Source organism: Pipistrellus hanaki (genome assembly GCF_964339955.1).
Source record: "Pipistrellus hanaki genome assembly, chromosome: 21".
Lineage (NCBI taxonomy): Eukaryota > Metazoa > Chordata > Mammalia > Chiroptera > Vespertilionidae > Pipistrellus > Pipistrellus hanaki.
This window is the reverse complement of record NC_140523.1, coordinates 989,609-1,007,388: the sequence shown is the minus strand read 5'-3', so window position 1 is coordinate 1,007,388 and position 17,780 is coordinate 989,609. Positions and strand designations below refer to the sequence as shown.

At 59.8% G+C, this 17,780-nt stretch overlaps 1 protein-coding gene across 1 annotated transcript in view; it reads right to left on the bottom strand.

The window, feature by feature from the left end:
- ADAMTS17 (ADAM metallopeptidase with thrombospondin type 1 motif 17) overlaps positions 1-17,396 on the bottom strand; it is a 62,959-nt gene extending 45,563 nt beyond the window's left edge. Inside the window, 4 exon segments of the mRNA XM_084869052.1 lie at positions 1,539-1,714; positions 8,950-9,115; positions 16,405-16,805; positions 17,215-17,396. Of these exon segments, the coding sequence (XP_084725178.1) occupies positions 1,539-1,714; positions 8,950-9,115; positions 16,405-16,805; positions 17,215-17,296 (825 nt within the window). The 5' untranslated portion in view covers positions 17,297-17,396.
- Between the last annotated feature and the right edge of the window lie 384 nt (positions 17,397-17,780).

Sequence of the window (17,780 nt, the reverse complement as noted above, 5' to 3'; positions counted from 1 at the left end):
GATGACTCTCTCTCATCGATGTTTCTGACTCTCTGTCCCTCTCTCTTCCTCTCTGTAAAAAAAAAAATCAATAAAATATATATTGAGAAAAAAAAAAAGAAAGAAAGAAAGAAAGAAAGAAAAAAGGAAACGGGACAGCTGCAGCCGGGCCTCTGACCGCTCGCCAGGGCGCAGGCCGCGCCGGACGCCCGAGACAGACTTTCCAGACGCCGGGCCGCGCTGCTCCCGGCCCGGCCAGGCGTCTCTCCCAGCGGCGCGCGGACGCTGCCTGCAGACGGGTCCTGAGCAGGAGTTTCCATGGGAAAGGCGGGCCTCCGGGCGGCTCGGTTACATGTCTGCGGGCCGCCGCGGGGTGTGGGGGGGCTGCTGTCCGAAGTCCGTCTGGCGGAGCGGCTGCCAGCGCGGCCCTGACCTGCTCTCCTGGACGGAGCCCACCCACCGAGGGGAAATGCCTGCCTACAGACCTTATTTTTATTTTTTATTTTTAAAAATATATATTTTATTAATTTTTTACAGAGAGGAAGAGAGAGGGATAGCTGAAACCGGTGTGGCTCAATGGATAGAGCGTCGACCTATGGACTGAAAGGCCCCGGGTTCGATTCCGGTCAAGGGCATGTACCTTAGTTGCGGGCACATCCCCAGTAGGGGGTGTGCAAGAGGCAGCTGATCGATGATTCGCTCTCATCGATGTTTCTAACTCTCTATCTCTCTCTCTCTTCCTCTCTGTAAAAAATTAATAAAATATATTTTTAAAAAAAGAGAGAGAGAGAGAGGGATAGAGAGTTAGAAACATCAATGAGAGAGAGAATCATCAATCAGACCTTATTTTTAAACATAACGCTTTTTATCGATGTCAGAGGCAGGGAGAGGCAGAGAGACAGAGAAATACCAATGACGAGAGAGAATCATGGACCGGCTGCCTCCCCCTCGCCCCCCCACTGAGGATGGAGCCCGTAACCAGGGCCTGTGCCCTGACCGGGATCGAACTGTGACCTCCTAGGTTCCTAGGTTGACACTCAAGCACCGAGCCGCACCAACAGGGCCTGAGAGGGGTTTTCAAACAGCACTCCCTCCCCGTGTGGGTCGGGGCCTCCCCGGGGGCATCTGGGGACTGTGAGTGACTCTGCAATGAGGGCGCCATTGGGACCCCACTCAGGGGGGTGTTTCCCTCCCACTGCGCCTCGTGGGGCGCCTGGAGCGGCACCCCAACACCACCTGGGGACCAGGGCGTGCTCACACACCACGCTGGCCTCTCTGGTCGCCAGAGAGAGGCCGCTTATCCGTGCTGCATGGTCACTGAGCAAAATTGATGTCATTCTTCCTCCCCCCTCCCCCGCCCCCCACCCCGGAGGGACCTGCCTGGAACGCGTCAGCATCTTACTTCGCTGTGGTTGTTAAGGAAGCTGAGAACACCCGCAACTCTGTCCAGGGGGCCTGCCCGGGCCCGAGGCTGCTGCTGGTGTCAGCGCTCCGGCCCGGCCACCTTTGGCTCTTAAAACCCTCTCCGCTCCCGTGTCGCCGCGCCCGCGGGGACCCACCATGTTCATGACGGTGAGGATGAAGCGCTGCGCGGCCTCGGCCCCGTGGTACTGCACCATGTCCGCGTCGGCCACCACCAGGGTCTCCACCGTGTGCTCGCTGGTGAGCCGGATGGCGCTCCTCCGTGCCCGCCCGTCCGCCGGCGGCCCGCCCTTGCCCGCTGGCTTCTTCTTTTCTGGAAAACACGGGAGGGCCTGAGCGCGGTCCTGGGCCCGCTCCCAGGGGTGGGGTGGGGCCGGGGCGAGATCAGGGATGCGGGTCGAGTAGGAGAGAGTGATAGAGAGCTAGAAAAGTCAATGAGAGAGAAACATCGACCAGCTGCCTCTTGTGCACCCCCTACCGGGGATGTGCCCGCAACCAAGGTACATGCCCTTGACCGGAATCGAACCCGGGACCTTTCAGTCCGCAGACCACCGATGCTCTACCACTGAGCCAAACCGGTTTCGGCACTAAATACGTTTTTACTGATTTCAGAGAGGAAAAGAGAGAGAGAGAGAGAGAGAATTATCAGTGACGAGCAAGCGAGAATCAACGATGGGCCGCCTCCTGTGGATCGAGCTCACAATCCAGTCATGTGCCCTGACCGGGAGTCGAACCGGTGACCTCCTGGTTCCTGGCTAGATGCTCAGCCCGCTGAGCCATGCAGGGCCGGGCCCGAGACCGTTGGAAAGCTGTCCCCTGCCTGGGAGCCGCGTGCTCCTGTGTCGCATCCCGGCGATGGCCTTAGGGAGGTCACCGGTTCCCAGCCGGGGTTAGTGGACGCTGAGCCACACCGGCCAGGCTCCAGGTGATGGGTTAGAGTGTGTGCTCACACACATACACACACACACACACACACACACGCACACGCACACACACACGCACACACATGCACACGCACACGCACGCTTACATAACACGCGCAGGCCCGCCCAAATTCTTTTCGGATCACTTTGTCTTCTTCAGCCAAAGCGAAGGGTCGGTTGGTAGAAAAACACCCCTTTTTGTTTCCGGCCTGGAAACGGTGGCTCGGCGTGCTGGGAAGCACTCCCGGCCCAGAAGTCCCGGCGGCTGCAGAAACCGGCATCCTTGAGAGAGAATGGCCCTCTCTTTTCTTTTTCTTTTTTTCAAAAAGGAAAAAAAAAAAAAAGGTTTTCTCTCCAAGGATGAATGCTTTAAATAACTTTGCCCAAGGCCAAGTCGCTTTCATAAAAAAAGGCATCTTTTGCATGTAAATTCCTTACAAAAAATAAAAAAGGTGAAAAATAAGAGTTTTGTAATTGGATTTTTTTGGTTTTTTTTGTTTTGTTTGTTTTCTTTTTTCTTTTCTTTCCTTTTTTTTTCTTCTTGTCTAGTTAAGATCCCAAATAAAGAACTGATCAATCTTGAAGTCCAAAATCAGTGCTTGCGATCCACAATTCTCTCTCATCGTTGATGTTTCTATCTCACTCCCTTTCTCCCTTCCTCTCTGAAACCAATGAAAGTATTTTTTTAAAAAATCAGCACTTGCACTAGGCAGGAGGTATGACCCCTATCCCTACCCTTAGGACTAGCAGGACCAGGGGTAGCAAAGCCGAGCTGGCCCCCCAGGCCTGGCCCCCCACGGTCATGGCCACAGAGGTAGCGAGCAGCCTGGCACTGCTGCCTGGGGGTGCGGGGGAGGGAAAGCCAGCCCTTCAGCCAGCAAACGCTGACGGAGCACCGCTGTGTGGGAGGCGCTGCCCCAGGCCAGGGGACCATCTGGAACGGGGCTGGGAACCTTTTTTTCTGCCAAGAGCCATTCGAATGTTTGTAACGTCATTTGCGGGCCATCCAAAATGACCCCCTGAAAAAATTAGCCTGCTGGCACGGCCGGTGCGGCTCCATGGCTGGGCATCCTCAACCTGGGAACCAGGAGGTCTCGGTTTTGATTCCCGGTCAGGCAACAGGCCCGGGTTGCAGAGGCTCGACTCCCCAGTAGGGGGCGTGCAGGAGGCAGCCGATCCATGATTCTCTCTCATCATGGATGTTTCACTCTCTCTCTCTTTCTTCCTCTCTGAAGTCAATAAAAACATATATATTTAAAAAAAAAAAAAAATTAACCTATGTAGTCAAACCCATGTCCCGGGTAGGCAGGTGGCTGATTTGCTCCGCCCCCTGCCACCTCAGACCAATGAGAGAGATTTCTGAGCAACCGAGATGGCAACAGGGCAGATGGAAGGAGAGACTCTCAATTTCATTTCAGTGAAGCAAAGAGAGACTCAGCTGCAGGGAAAACACATTTTCAGGAGGAAAAAAATACCCCCTAAACGTAACCATAGGGGAAGCCCAGGTTTCAGGAACACGTCGAGCTGGTGACAGGCAGCCGTCGTCCGTCATTCCGCGTTTTGCAGGCCTCCGTCCGTCCGTCCGTCTGTCCGCTCAAGCACAAGGCCGGCCGCTCCCGAGGGCTTCGCTGGGGCTCAGAGCCTTCCTGTTTTGCTGTGCTCAGCACCGTCCGGGGGATAAAAGCGTTTCGGGAAAACGGGCTGATGTCTCTGCCAGATGCAGGCAACGTCGTTTCTGACTCCTGGTTACGGGTTGCTTGTTTCCAGAACCTTCTCTCGTGGGAGTGCGGGGCTTATAGCAAATCGCAGGGGCGTTCGGCGTCTCTGTTGGCGGCGATCGGCCGGTCTCTCTGATTCTCATGTTCTTCGTGGCTCTGACCAACAGGGAGTCGCAAAGGATCTGGCAAGCTGCCCTGCTCGGATGGAAACCTTCCCCACGGGGAATCCTTCAGCTATAAATGTGCAGCGTTTGTTTTCGGAGCAGATAATGCCGTTTTACTTCAGCTGGAATAAGCCTTTAGGAGGAGAGGAGCTTCAAATAACGTTCCCGTTTTGGAACGAAAAGTAGAAGGCGACGGGTGAATGTTGAAGCGCTGGATAACTTACGTATGTAACATAGCGCGGGGAGCCGGGCCGCCGTGGCTCGGGGGGTTGAGCATCAACCTAGGAACCAGGAGGTCATGGGTTCGATTCCCGGTGAGGGCACGGGCCCGGGGTGCGGGCTTGATATACCCAGTGGTGGGCGTGCAGGAGGCAGCCGATCCATGATTCTCTCTCCTCGTGGGTGTTTCTCTCTCTTCCTCTCCCTTCCTCTCTGACATCAATAAAAAAAAAAAAATCTTTAAAAATAATAAGAAGAAATAGATAAATAAATGACGCCGTCTCCTTGGAGAGAAGCCGAGCCCTGTTTCGCCTGCCCCACCCCTGAGTGTCCCTGAGCGCAGGTGGGGGTCAGCCTGTGTCCCCCACCTAGGGGGGGCGCTGGCCCTTCCCGGCAGGTCCCCCCCACGAAGGCAGTTCCGATTCCTGCCCCCCCTCACCCCCCACCGGCGGCGCCTGATATATTCCCTGCCCCACGGGGCGGGCTTTATGGGGCTTTTCCCTACGGGGCACTGTCCAGCTGCATCCCGGCCTGAGCCAGACGCGGGCCCGCGGCCACGCCTTGCTAACGGCCTGAGAGCGGTGTGGGCTGCAGGCGGAGGCTGCAACCCTATCCCCGCGGTGGCGAGCGAGTTCCCCGGCTGGCCGTGCGGGGGACATCGCCCGCCGGCCTGGGGGGGCCTTCGCGGCTGGAGGACGCCCAAGAACGCCGCCGGGCAGCAGATGTCCTGACGGCCTTTTTATTTATTTTTATTTTTTTCCTGGGCTTTTCCATGAGAAACGAGTGGACTGAGAGAGCCAGACCGTTTGCAGTGGAGAAGAGAAAAAAAAAAAAGGCATTGCTTAGAAAGAGCAAACCGTCCTGCACACAGGGTGTCTGCTCCCATCCCCTCCTCCGCGCCTGGGACCCTCTGGCCCGAGGCCTCCTGCTGGGAGGGAGGCCCACCGGGCGGGCTCCCCGGCCCAGGCCCGCATCCCTCCAGCTCCCCGCCTCGGAGGGAGGGAGCAGGTAGGGGACGCTGCTGCTGATTCAAAAATCAGACACCGCAGGGGGAGCTGGCAGGGGCCGGCCGCTCCGCCCCCACCGGCCCTGCCTCCTCGGCCACCCGGCCTGGGCCCCGGCCGCGCCTGCCTCCTGGGGACCGCGATTCTCTTCCTCCTCCCGCCCCGGGCGGCCCGGCTGCCAGGAGCTCCCTCCAGCCACCTGGCTGGCCCCCATGGCCTGCGCTTTCAACAATCAGCTGCCTGCTGGCCCGGCCCGCCGCGGCTCCCAGACAGACTTTCCTATGGAAGCGGAGGCTGGCTCTGCTGCCAGCGACTCAAGGGGGGCGGCGGGTGTGTGTGTGTGTGTGTGTGTGTGTGTGTGTGTGTGTGTTGCAGAACCGCCCAGGAGAGGACTGGGAAAAGATAACACGCTTAGCGTCCAATGCCTCTGATTGGGGGAACGGCACACAAACACACACACACGCACATGCACACACACCCGCACACATACACGCGCGCGTGCACGCATGCACATGCACATACATACACGCACACACACATACACACATACACACGCGTGTGCGCACGCAGACGCACACACGCACACGGCTGGCTGTGCTTTTCCTTTCCGTCTCCACGCTTGAGTTTTCGATTTTCCTTTCTCAATCAAGTCATGGGAATGTTCCGGAAGCGGGCGGGGTGCTTGCCCCAGACTGGCGTTTCTGTGTTCTCATGGAGAATCCGTCCAAAAGACGAGGGGACGTGGGAGAAGCACAGAATTAACGGTGACCGCTCCGGCTGACGGAGGGAACGTGGTTAGGAAACGTGGGCCGCAGGAGCCCGGCCGGCGTGGCTCAGGGGCTGAGCGTCGACCTAGGAACCAGGAGGTCAGGGTTCGATGCCCGGTCCGGGCACAGGCCCGGGTTGTGGGCTCCATCCCCAGGAGGGGGCGTTCCTGAGGCAGCCGATCCATGATGCCCTCTCATCATGGATGTTTCTCTCTCTCTCTCTCTCTCTCTCTCTCTCTCTCTCTCTCTCTCTCCCTTTCCCTTCCTCTCTGAACTCAATAAAAACATTTTTTTTAAAAAAAAAAAACACCACACGCTCTCGCCCAAAGGGGGAGAAGGGCTCACTCAGACGCCGCGTACTCACGCCAAGTCCCCGCCTTCCTGACTGGAGGGCTATTTTATGAATCGGTTTATAAGGCCCTAAAAACAGGGAGCTGTAACCGGAACAGGATCGGCCTGTCTCCCCTCTGGGAGCCCCAGAAGACTGCGAGAGATGCAAGCGCAGCCGGGCCGATGTGGCTCCGTGGCTGAGCGTCCACCTAGGAGCCAGGAGGTCACGGTTCGATTCCCGGTCAGGGCACAGGCCCGGGTTGTGAGCTCCATCCCCAGTAGGGGGCGTGCAGGAGGCGGCCGATCCATGATTCTCTCTCTTCATTGATATTTCTCTCTCTCTCTTTCTCTCCCTCTCCCTTCCTCTCTGAAATTAGTAAAAATATCTTTAAAAAAATAAATAAAATAAGAAATGCAAGCTCTGTGGTTCCCTCCAGCTGGCCTTGACTGCATTAGTCCCTCTGTGCCCCAGGAGGGCATGACGGCTTACCTACCCCTACTCACAGCTCCCTTATCCGACCCCCTCACCTGCCTGAGCCGGCTGGCCACCCCTAAGCCACAGGACAACGCAACCTTAAGGACGACACAACCACGTTCAGCCAGAAAGACCCCGTCCCCGCGGGAACAGCTGGGTCCCTCCCATTCACCTATCCGGGAAACCCCAAACAATGCGGACATCTCAGGGATCAATCAATCAATGTTCCCTGTGGCTAAACTCACAACGTTCGATGCTGATTATAAGTCTATTCATAGTGGCCGTTCTCCACGGAGCAGCCAAGTTCACGGAGACCCTGGTGCAACGGGAGAAGGACCCCGGAGCAGAACATACCCCGTTCTCCCTGGTCTGCGTCCCCCGCCCCCCGCCCCCCGCCCCCCGCCGCCGGGCCAGGGCCTCAGACGTGCCCGCCCCTCCCGCACACAGGGCCCCCCGAGGGGAGGGGCGGTGTGGGGGAGGTGAGAGCCCGAGCAGCCTCGGTAATTGCTGCCTGTGCACGGTTGCATGACGGCTCTTGTTTTGACTTGGTTTCCAGCACACCTCCCCGCCCTGCTTTTGTGAATAGTTTCATTTCCTTTGTTGGAGGCTAAACAGTCCTTCCGAAGGACGCCTCCCCTCCAGCCCCGGGGACAGAAAGGCAAACACAGGCGCCCTTTATCGTCTCGTCAGCCATCCTCCCGGGTCACGGCCCCTGCAGAGGAGGGCGCGGGCCGCGGGCCGGGCTGGGCATTCCGCGACAAGGCCCGCGCGCACCCAGACCTGCCGCAGACGGTGCGGGTTGGAGGGGAGGGGGAGGGAGGTCGCCATGCGCTTGGCCTGGGACAGTGGTCGGCAAACTCATGAGCCCACGGAGCCGAATACCAACAGCACAACGATGGAGAGCCACATGTTTTAAGCTTAGACTTCTTCTAACGCCACTTCTTCAACACAGACGCGCCCAGGCCGTGGTATTTTGTGGAAGAGCCACACTCAAGGGGCCAGAGAGCCACATGTGGCTCGAGAGCCGCAGTTTGCCGACCACGAGGCTAGGATGTCGTCGTGGTACTTGGTAGATCCCGGTGGCATTGCCCCGAGGCCAGCCTCCCTGCTTTTGTGAGGGTGTGGGAAGGAACGGAGCTTGCTGGCTTCCTCTCTCCACTCGCCACTCAGAGCTCCCCAGCGTGGCAGGGCTGACCTTGACCTGATGCAATCACCTCCGGTGCCTCCTAGGCTAAGGGAGGGTACCCTCAGCACCTGGGCAAGGTCAGATGGCTTGAAATAGCTGAGCAGACCTGCAAGGCTCATCTACATATATAAAAGCCTACGCGACAGGCCGGCCAGCCATAAGCTACGATGCGCACTGACCACCAGGGGGCAGACGCTCAACGCAGGAGCTGCCGGGCTGTGGTCTCTTGGCATCGGGTGGTTCTCTGGCGATGCACCCAGAACCAGAGAGGAGGGAGCCCGATTTTGGGGTGCATCACCCAAGTTCTGCCTTCTCACCGGGACCAGTGTGGCTCAATGGATAGAGCATCGGCCTGCGGACTGAAAGGTCCCGGGTTCGATTCCGGGCAAGGGCATGTACCTTGGTTGCAGGCACATCCCCAGTGAGGGGTGTGCAAGAGGCAGCTGATCGATGATTCTCTCTCATCGATGTTTCTGACTCTCTATCCCTCTCTCTTCCTCTCTGTGAAAAATCAATAAAATAAATTAAAAAAAAACCAAGTTCTGCCTTCTCGCAATGGGACCCCTGAGGGGTGGGGGGGGGGGGATGTCAGAGAGTTGGTTTCAGCCCGATCCCCGCAGGCCAGACGGAGGGACCCCACAGGTGCATGAATTCGTGCACCAGGCCTCTGGTTTCTAAATAACCAAGTCGCCCTGAGACAGAATCACAGCTCAGGTGACTCCGCTGCGTGTGGGAGTCAGCCGTCCCGCCTCCCAGACTCACCTGTGAGGACCTGGCAGAGCGGGCCGGGGGCCTGGGCCTGGGCGGAGGGGCCGGGGGCCGGGGACCATTGGCGCCGGACCAGGTGCTCTCGGCCGCCGAGCGGGCCCCGGGAGCCGTTGAGGGGCTGCAGGAGCACCTGCTCCTGCCCCAGCTGGATGAGGCCGACCTGCCGGGAGAGGAAACACAGAACACGGGATGTCGGTCACCTCCGCTCACGCTCGCCCAGGACCCCAGCGGCCCGGGGACCTGCCTGTGGCCGGGTTCCCACACCTGGGCTTTCTCGGAGCCCGGGGAGGAGCCTGGGTGAGCCTTGAGGCATCTCGCCCGCAGCTGTGATGGGGAGGGGGTGGTCACAAGGTAGGGGGGAGGGGGGGTCCAGTGATACAGGCAGCAGCACCCACTTTCCAGGTTTGCTTTCAAAGATGTATTTATTAATCAAAGCAAATTTAAAAAATAAATAAAAACAAATGTGACTTTTAAAAAGATTTTTAGAGAGAAAGGAAGGGAAAGGGGGAGGGGGAAAGGGGAGGAAGGGAGAGAGAGAGAGAGAGAGATGAGAGCAAACATTGATAGGCTGCCTCCTGCACGCTCCCTACTGGAGATCGAGCCCGCAAGTGCCCTGAGCGGGAATCGAACCGGCAACCTTCAATCAATTGAGCCACACCAGCCAGGCCAAAATTGAGTTTTAAAATAAATTTTAAAACCAACCCCAAAAGTCTGACCGAGGAGGAGACAAACGTGTTGGGAATGAATGGCAGTTGTGTCCTTAATGAGAACATGGATCTCCCCCTGGGGATATTTATAATGAAACAGAGGATGGAACCGCTCAGACATGTATCCTTTGCCAGAATCGAACCTGCGACCCTTCTGTCTACAGGCCGATGCCCTAGCCACTGAGCCATGCCAGCCGGGGCCGAGGGTTTGTATTTTAACCAAAGAACCTGAAAACGAAACGGAATAGGTTAGATTTCTAAGCACAGTATGAAAGGTCAAAAAGTCGTTAATCTCCAAATGTGTACGTGGGGCCCAATATTATTCAAAGCCTCCTAAAAAGGGGGATTGCCAGGAGTTGCTGGATGATCAATGAAACAGGCTTTGTGAATTGAATGAAAATGTGAGAACTAGGATTTTTCATCAGTCTCTTTAATAGGATGAATATTAATACACACACACACACACACTCACACACACTCATAGACACACATAGATACACACACACATATATACACATACACACATATATATACACATACACATTAATACACACACACACACACTCACACACACTCATAGACACACATAGATACACACACACATATATACACATACACATACACATATATACACATATATAAAGAGACATACACATATGCACATACACACACACACACACACACAGCTGTGCAGAGCTGATCCTGAACTTGGGACATGCTCCTTCTCCAGGATCCGTCCTTCTCTCTGCCCCACCCCTTTGGCTAAAAGCGATGACACCCTACACCAGCGTTTCTCAAACCCCAAAGCCCCTGGACGTCTGGGCGGGAACCCAGAACGTGCCCATCGGACAGGCCCCCCGCGATACCACCACTGCCACCCGGGACCACACTCCGAGACCCTCTGCCTCCCGCACCACACAGCCATTCCTCCCCGTCTCGAGCACGGAGGACCCCACTCGGGCCTCTCGGAGCAGACCCCTCACCTTCCCCGGGGACGCGTGGACGCCTCTTGGAAAGCGAAGCGGCTCGCCCCGCACGATCGCCTGCAGCCTCCCGTCCTTGGCGCGCAGGGTGAGACCGCACGGACGGCTCGAAGCACACACGTGTCACGGTCTCGGATTCATTAGAACGTCTGCCAAGAACAACTCGGAGACTTTACGGCCCGAATAAAACTCTTGTGGTGGTGGTGGCGGCCGGCGAGCCTCTCCCCTGCAGTGACCACCTGAGCGTGAGGTGCTTGGGGGGGGGGGGAGACCGAGGAAGCCGGCGGAGGCAGAGGTGGGCCGCGGGGGGGAGGGGGGGACCCGCCGGGCCGGCTGGAACCGGGGTACAGACTGCCCTCTCCCCGAGGCTGGATGGGAGCCGACCAGGGCGGCCTGCGCATGGCAGGTGCGTGACGGTGAGCCGGCTGCTGTCACGGTGCTGGCTGGCTGGCTGGCTGGCGAAGGCCTGGGAGGCCAGCTCCCCTCAAGGCTCCACCCACTGCCTTCTCTCCAGGAGCCACTAAGGGACCGGCTCTAAGGTCACAGCCCCTCGACGGCAGGCCATGCAGTCTCGTTTCCCGAAGCGTCAACCCATGAACCGGGAGGTCAGGGTTCGATTCCCGGTCAGGACGCATGCCCGGGTTGCAGGCTCGATCTCCAAATAGGGAGCATGCAGGAGGCAGCCAGTCCATGATTCTCTCTCATCCTGGATGTTTCTAGCTCTCCCTTCCTCTCTAAAATAAGTTTAAATTTTTTCAAAAGAGAACAAGAACATGACTGCACATCCGTGTGCAGAAGAGGGGAGAGGTTCACGGTGGCTCCCTCTGAGGTTCTGGCTGCAAACGCCTCTCCCCCCCCCCCCCCCCGCTGGACACGGCCGCGGCCGGCCAGCTGCAGCAGCTCAGCGTTCAGGAAATGAGCTCCAAGAATGCGATCCGTCTGCGGTGCCTCCAGTTCACCGCCCCGCCACCGTCCAGCTCTCGCTTGCTTTCTCACGGCGCTGCCAGCGAAGCGAAAGTTCAAACGAGGGGATCGATCGCACCCCGTGCCCCGGGGCGACGGTCACGGGCGGCCTGAGGCCCCCGGAGCGGTGGGGGCCGGTGCGCAAGGTCACTTCGAGGCCACGGGATCGAGCCTGCAACCGAGATCCACGGAGTCCTCGAAGAAAGCTTAGCATATTCTCTCTCTGGTCCGAGTCCTTCCCTCTGTGTCCCCCTCCCGGCCTTCCGGATTCCGCCGGCGGTCCTCTGCCTTCTTCGTGCGTTCCGCGAAGTCTCTCGGCTATTCCTTCTCACAGCGCTTTGCGTTTTCCAACGATGTGCCCGCTGCCCCCGGGGGATATAACATTCTTCGGGGAGTCACTCGGGACCTTCCTGACACCTGTTCCAGTAGAACGGCGTGCGGTCGCGCAGGGTGGGCTGCTCCCGAAGGGTCCCCACGCCGCAGACTTTTCGCCAAGACAAATTCCTGCGTGGCCACGTGGTGTGGCGTGAAAACGCGGGCAATTTTATAAGCGACCAGGAGCCTGGTAACTGTTTGTTGTTATTAATCCTCACCCGAGAATATTTTCCCACTGATTTTTTTTTAATTTTTATTTATTTATTTTTATTTTTTTTAGAGAGACTGGAAGGGGAGAGATGGGAGAGAGAGAGAGAAACATCGATGTGAGAGAGACACATCGGTGGGGCTGCCTCCCCGGCCACGTGCCCTGACCAGAGCCGAGGATGGAGCCTGCCATCAAGGTCCATGCATGCCCTTGATCAGAATCGAACCTGGGACCCTCCAGTCCACAGGCTGATGCTCTATCCGTTGAGACAGACCAGCTGCTAGGGCTGTGGTCGGCAAACTCATGAGTCCACGGAGCCAAATAAACAGCACGACGATGGAAATTTCTTCGGAGAGCCACGTTTTTTTTTTAAGCTTAAACTTCTTCTAACGCCACTTCTTCCACATAGACTCGCCCAGGCCGTGGCGTTTTGTGGAAGAGCCACACTCAAGGGGCCGAAGAGCCGCCTGTGGCTTTCGAGCCGCAGTTTGCCGACTACAGAGCTAGGGCAGGGGCCCGGCTTCTTAACCGCCCGCAGCCCAGCGCTCCTGAGGGTCCGGGCTGGTCCCAACATCTCCAGCTCAGCATGGCCCTGGCAGCCCAGCCTCGGCCAGGAAGGGGTGGGCAGAGTCGGGGTCGCAGTCACCCCCTCTCTTCCCACGAGCGGCGCGGACGCTCACTCCATGGAGTTCCGTCTCCGTTGCCAGTCCCGGGGAAGCTGTGCCGGGTTCCAGCCCCGTTGGCACCCCGCGATCCGGCCGAACTGACGTCAGCTGTTTGGGGCAGGAAATACCTTCCTCCCCTGGTGCGGACGTCATGGCTTTGCAATGACAGGGCCACGGACACGCTTCCAGAGCCTGACGCCACCTCCGAGGACTCTCGGAAATGTAAATACAGCGGAGCCGCATAAACAGAACGCGGCGGAGCCTGGAGCCCCCGGGCTCTGCGGCTCCGGGCGGCGTGCACAGCCTGCCCAGCCTTCCGAAGCGAGACTCAGAGAGAGGAGATCCACAGCCCACCCCTGTGCCCACTGGGAGCACGGGGAGGGGGGGGAGAGAGGGGAGGATGGGCACAGGGTTACTCTTCAGGCCCCTACACAAGGAAGGGAGGATCTATGCTCACTGTACTCCTCCTTCCAATGTCTCTGGAGCCCTAGCCAGTTTGGCTCAATGGGTAGAGCGCCGGCCCACGGACTGAAGGGTCCCGGGCTCGATTCTGGTCAAGGGCAGGTACCTCGGTTGCAGGCTCGATCCCCAGTCCTGGCTGGGGCGCATGCAGGAGGCAACCGGTCAATGCGTCTCTCTCTCACATCGATGTTTCTCTCTCTTGGTCTCTCCCCTCCCTTCCACTCTCTCTAAGAATCAGTGGAAAAATATCCTTGGGGGAGGGAAGATTAACCAAACGCCCCAGGAGACAAGACTGCGGGGAGGAGTCCACCCGGCAGGAGCAGGGCGGCGTCTACTGAGCCGCTGTGGGGACGTGAGGTGTGGCAGGATTCCCTTGCCACTCCGCATGGCCCAATAAAGTTTTATTGACTGCCCGTGTGTTCATGTACCCTCTGCGGCTGCTTTCTTGCTAAAAGGGGCCCCACAATCCCTAAGCGAGTTCCTGCTCAGCCTTTCACAGGTGGAGCGGGCCACCTCGGGTTCTGTGGCCCAGAATCCATCTGCGTGGCGTTGCCTGTCTCCCACGCCTTGGAGCCACGCCTGTCCTCACACATGCCACACACACACATGCACACACGCGTGCACACGCCAGCTCTCCACCTCCCAGTGCTTCCACCTCGGTCAAGAGGGGTTTCTCAGGCACAGGTCGCCATGCCAACCTGGTCAGCCTACGCTCCCTGCTTTCTCTTCTCCCTGCGTTCAGGCCACCTTGCAAACCGAGTCCCCAGGCCCTCTGTCCCCTCCTGCCTGCAGCCAGAGTACCCTTAGGGAAGGAGGGCCCAGCACGCAGCTCCCTCCCGGGGACCGGAGGAACAGGGCAGACTAAACAACAGAAGCCCCGGCTTGGGCAGGAATTTAGGATCCCTAGTCCACGAGGCCCGCCCGCCCGCCCGCCCGCCGCCGCTGGCAGGGTCCAGCTCAGCCCCTTGGCCCCGTTCCTTTATCTAAGGCACAGCGCCCTCACATGGTGCCGGAGGGAAGGGCAGCCCCGAGAGCCTGCAGGACGGACACGAGCCCTCATGGCTCCGATGCCATCTGCAGAGGGCCCGGTGCTCCCTGGCTCTCGCTCTCTCGCTCGCTGGGGATTGAAACCGACGCGATCCAGACTCCCACCCCCGGCTCCTCCGCAGATAGCTTAGCTACTCGCTGGAAACTTTACACCGGGAACGTCTACACTCTGACCTCCGCCGCCGAAACTCACGAAACCGCAGCAAATGGGATTCAGATGTTTCCATGTACGGGCTGCGGGGATGTGACCTAGACTTTTAAACGCTTTGGCAGCAGCGGCGAAAATGATGTGGGCCTTCCAGTCCCTCCCCGAGCGCGGTCCGGCCTTGACCCCGGTCCTACCGCGGCTGGCCGGGGCCTTTCTCGCTCCGGCTTCGCCCTCCTCTCCCACGGCCCACGCTCTCTGCCCCTCCCCTCCCCCCTCTGTCCGCCCACGGCCCCTGTTCCCGGTTTCACCAGGGAAATCCATCTCTCCTGGTCGAGCACAAGGAGATCGCATTCCCAAGCGGGACGCGGACACGTCCGGACTGGGGCGCTGGTGAGGGCCGGTCCCTGGACGTTTCCCCGGGGGTGCCCTCCATCGCTCAGGAGAAAACGGAACAGTCCTGGGGACCGGGACCCCAGGCCGCCTGGCTTTGCCGTGGCAGCGCGAGGAAGGGCGAAGGGATTCTAGAAGCGGCAGCCAGGTGAGCTCGGGGTCAGGGGAGCAGCTCCTGTGCCTGGGAAGGGCAGACACACAGCGATGGGTGTCAGAAACTGCTTGCCAGGCCGGGGTGGCTCAGTGATTGAGCATCACCCTATGGAGGGTTGGATTCCCAGTCAGAGCACGTGCCCTGGTTTGCGGGCTCGATCCCCAGTAGTGGGACGTGCCAGAGGCAGCCGATCGATGATATATTCTCTGATCGCTGATGTTTCGCTCCCTCTTTTCCCCTCTACCTTCCTCTCTGAACTCCGTAAAAAAATATATATATTTTAAAAAATAAGTAGATAAAAACAAGAAACCGCTTTGCCGGCAGCCAGGCACGGCAGCAGACAGAGCAGCAGCTGCGTGGCTCCTGCCCTGAGCCTCTGCCAGGCTTGCTGGGGGCAGCCTGCCCTCCGCAGGCCGGAGGAGAAGCCGGGACGCACATGGCTGGGTGTGTGTGCAGCTGAGTGACCCCTGGGGGTCCAGGCAGGTGCCCGGAGCACGGGTGCCTCCGATGCAGGGGGCGGGGGCGGGGTCCTGGGGACAGAGGAAGCTGGGGACTTTTGGAGACAGGGCGAATCTTATGTCCGAGGTCAGCACTCCTCGGGCCTGGCTCTGGGCGGGTGCCCCGCAAACGCCTACTTGTCATGTAATCAGAGCGGGTTAGTGGCCTGGGGGAGGGGAGAGGCGAGTCCCCCAGACTCCCTTTCCCATGCACAGGGGTCTCAAAGGAACAGAGGGGAGGTGAACGAATGCCGCCACCCCCGAGAGGAGGCGAGAGGGACTCCAACAGGTGTCCCGCCTGAAAGTGCACACGCGCCAATAGTGCACACGCTAGCCGAAACCGGTTTGGCTCAGTGGATGGAGCGACGGCCTGCGGTCCGAAAGGTCCCCCGGGTTCGATTTCAGGTCAAGGGGCATGGACCTTGGTTGCGGGCACATCCCCAGTAGGAGGTGTGCAAGAGGCGTCTGATCGATGTCTCTCTCTCATCAATGTTTCTAGCTTTCTATTCCTCTCTCTGTAAAAACTCAATTTTATATATATATATATATATATATATATATATATATATATATACATATACATAAATAGTGCACACGCTCTATAGCTCTATACCTGGGCCAACAGACGGGGGAGAGAGAGTGGGCCTGTCTGGGGGCCTGACGGGCTGAGACACGTCCCCCTGTGTCTGCGGTAAAGCAGCAGCCCCTGGAGGCTTAAGCTGCCATCCCACCAAGGCACCCCAGCCAAACCCTAGCACTCCTGGGGAGCGGGGGACCGTCCCCTGCGCTGCCACAGCCCGAGGGGCAGACCCAGACCCGGGGGAGGGGAGGAGAGGGGCGCGGGCAGTACCAGGCCTCCGGCGGCGCCGCAGGTGCTCACGGAGACCAGGGAGCCCGGGTGGCCCAGCACGCGGCCCGAGTAGAAGCAGAGCTCGGCGGCGGGGCGGCCGCGGCGCCAGGCCTCGCCGGCCTCCTCCACCTCGAAGCGGCCGGACAGGAAGCGCAGGTCGCGGCGCAGCTGCAGGTACAGGTCGCGCCCGAAGGCCGGCAGGTGCAGCAGCAGCGCGCGCTCGCCGGGCGGCGGCGGGGAGCGGCGGGGGGCGGCCGGGGGCGCGCGCGGGGGGCGCCGCCGCCGCCGGGGACCCGGGGGGACCCCCGGCAGCAGCACCCCCGGCAGCAGGTGCACGTCGTCCGGGCGCACCCGCCGCGGGAGCACCACCTCCACGTCGGCCGCCCCGTCGCCGCCGGCAGCTGCAGGGGAGAGAGGAGACGTGTCAGCGCGGCGGGGCCCACCCACCCTCCAGCCCTCCCGCCGGTCCTCCCGCCGGTCCTCCCGCCGGCAGCGCCAGGGGCCAGACAGCCACCGGACAGCGCGATCCCGAGCGGGTGCGCCCTGCCCGGCCCTCGCCCTGGCGCCTCCGGGGCCGCCAGCGCCTCCGCCCGGGGCCCGACCACCCCGGGGAGGTCCCCCGTGCAGCCGCCCGGCTCGGAGCCCCATCCTGCGGCCTGCGCCTCGTCGGCCGGGGCGCTGTCAGCCGATCGATCCGATCGATCCGATCGGAGCCCGGGCAGCGCTGCACGGACGGATGCCTCCGGAGGGCAGAAGCGAGGGGGTCGGCGAAGAAGGGCGGCGGGAGGAGGGGAGGGGGCGATCCGCTACCTGTGCCCGGGTCCACCAGTCCCCAGATCATCAGCAGCAGCAAGGGCAGGGCGAGGGGGGGCAGCAGGGCGCCGTCACACATGGTACCGGGGAGGAGCAGCCCCCCGGGTGGATGGCGGCGGAGCAGGGGCGCGCGAGGCGGCGGCGGCGGCGCCAGCCGGAGTGGAGAAGCCCTCCTCCGGCCTCTCTTGGAAAAAGTAATTAGCGCTGCGGACAAACCCAACGTGGTGAGCGCCGAGGCCCCGCCCCCGCCCCGCAGAGGCGGCGGTGATTGGGCGCCGGCTTCCCCCAGCCCCGCCTCCCCCTCGCCCATTGGCCAGGGCGGGTGAAAACCAGGGTGTGTTGTTAGGTTGTAAGCACTTTTCTTACACGTGGTTTCTGGGCAGTGGCGGGGACCGGGCGCCAGGTGGCGCGCGACCCCGGAGGACCCAAGAGGGGACACCTTGAGGGACCACCATGGGGGGAAGTCTCTTAATCTTGAGAGTTTCTCATGTTTGAAGTCCCCTGATTTGCCGCCCCTGCTGCACACGTCCTGGCCAACCACATCATCCCTAAAAGAGCATTCT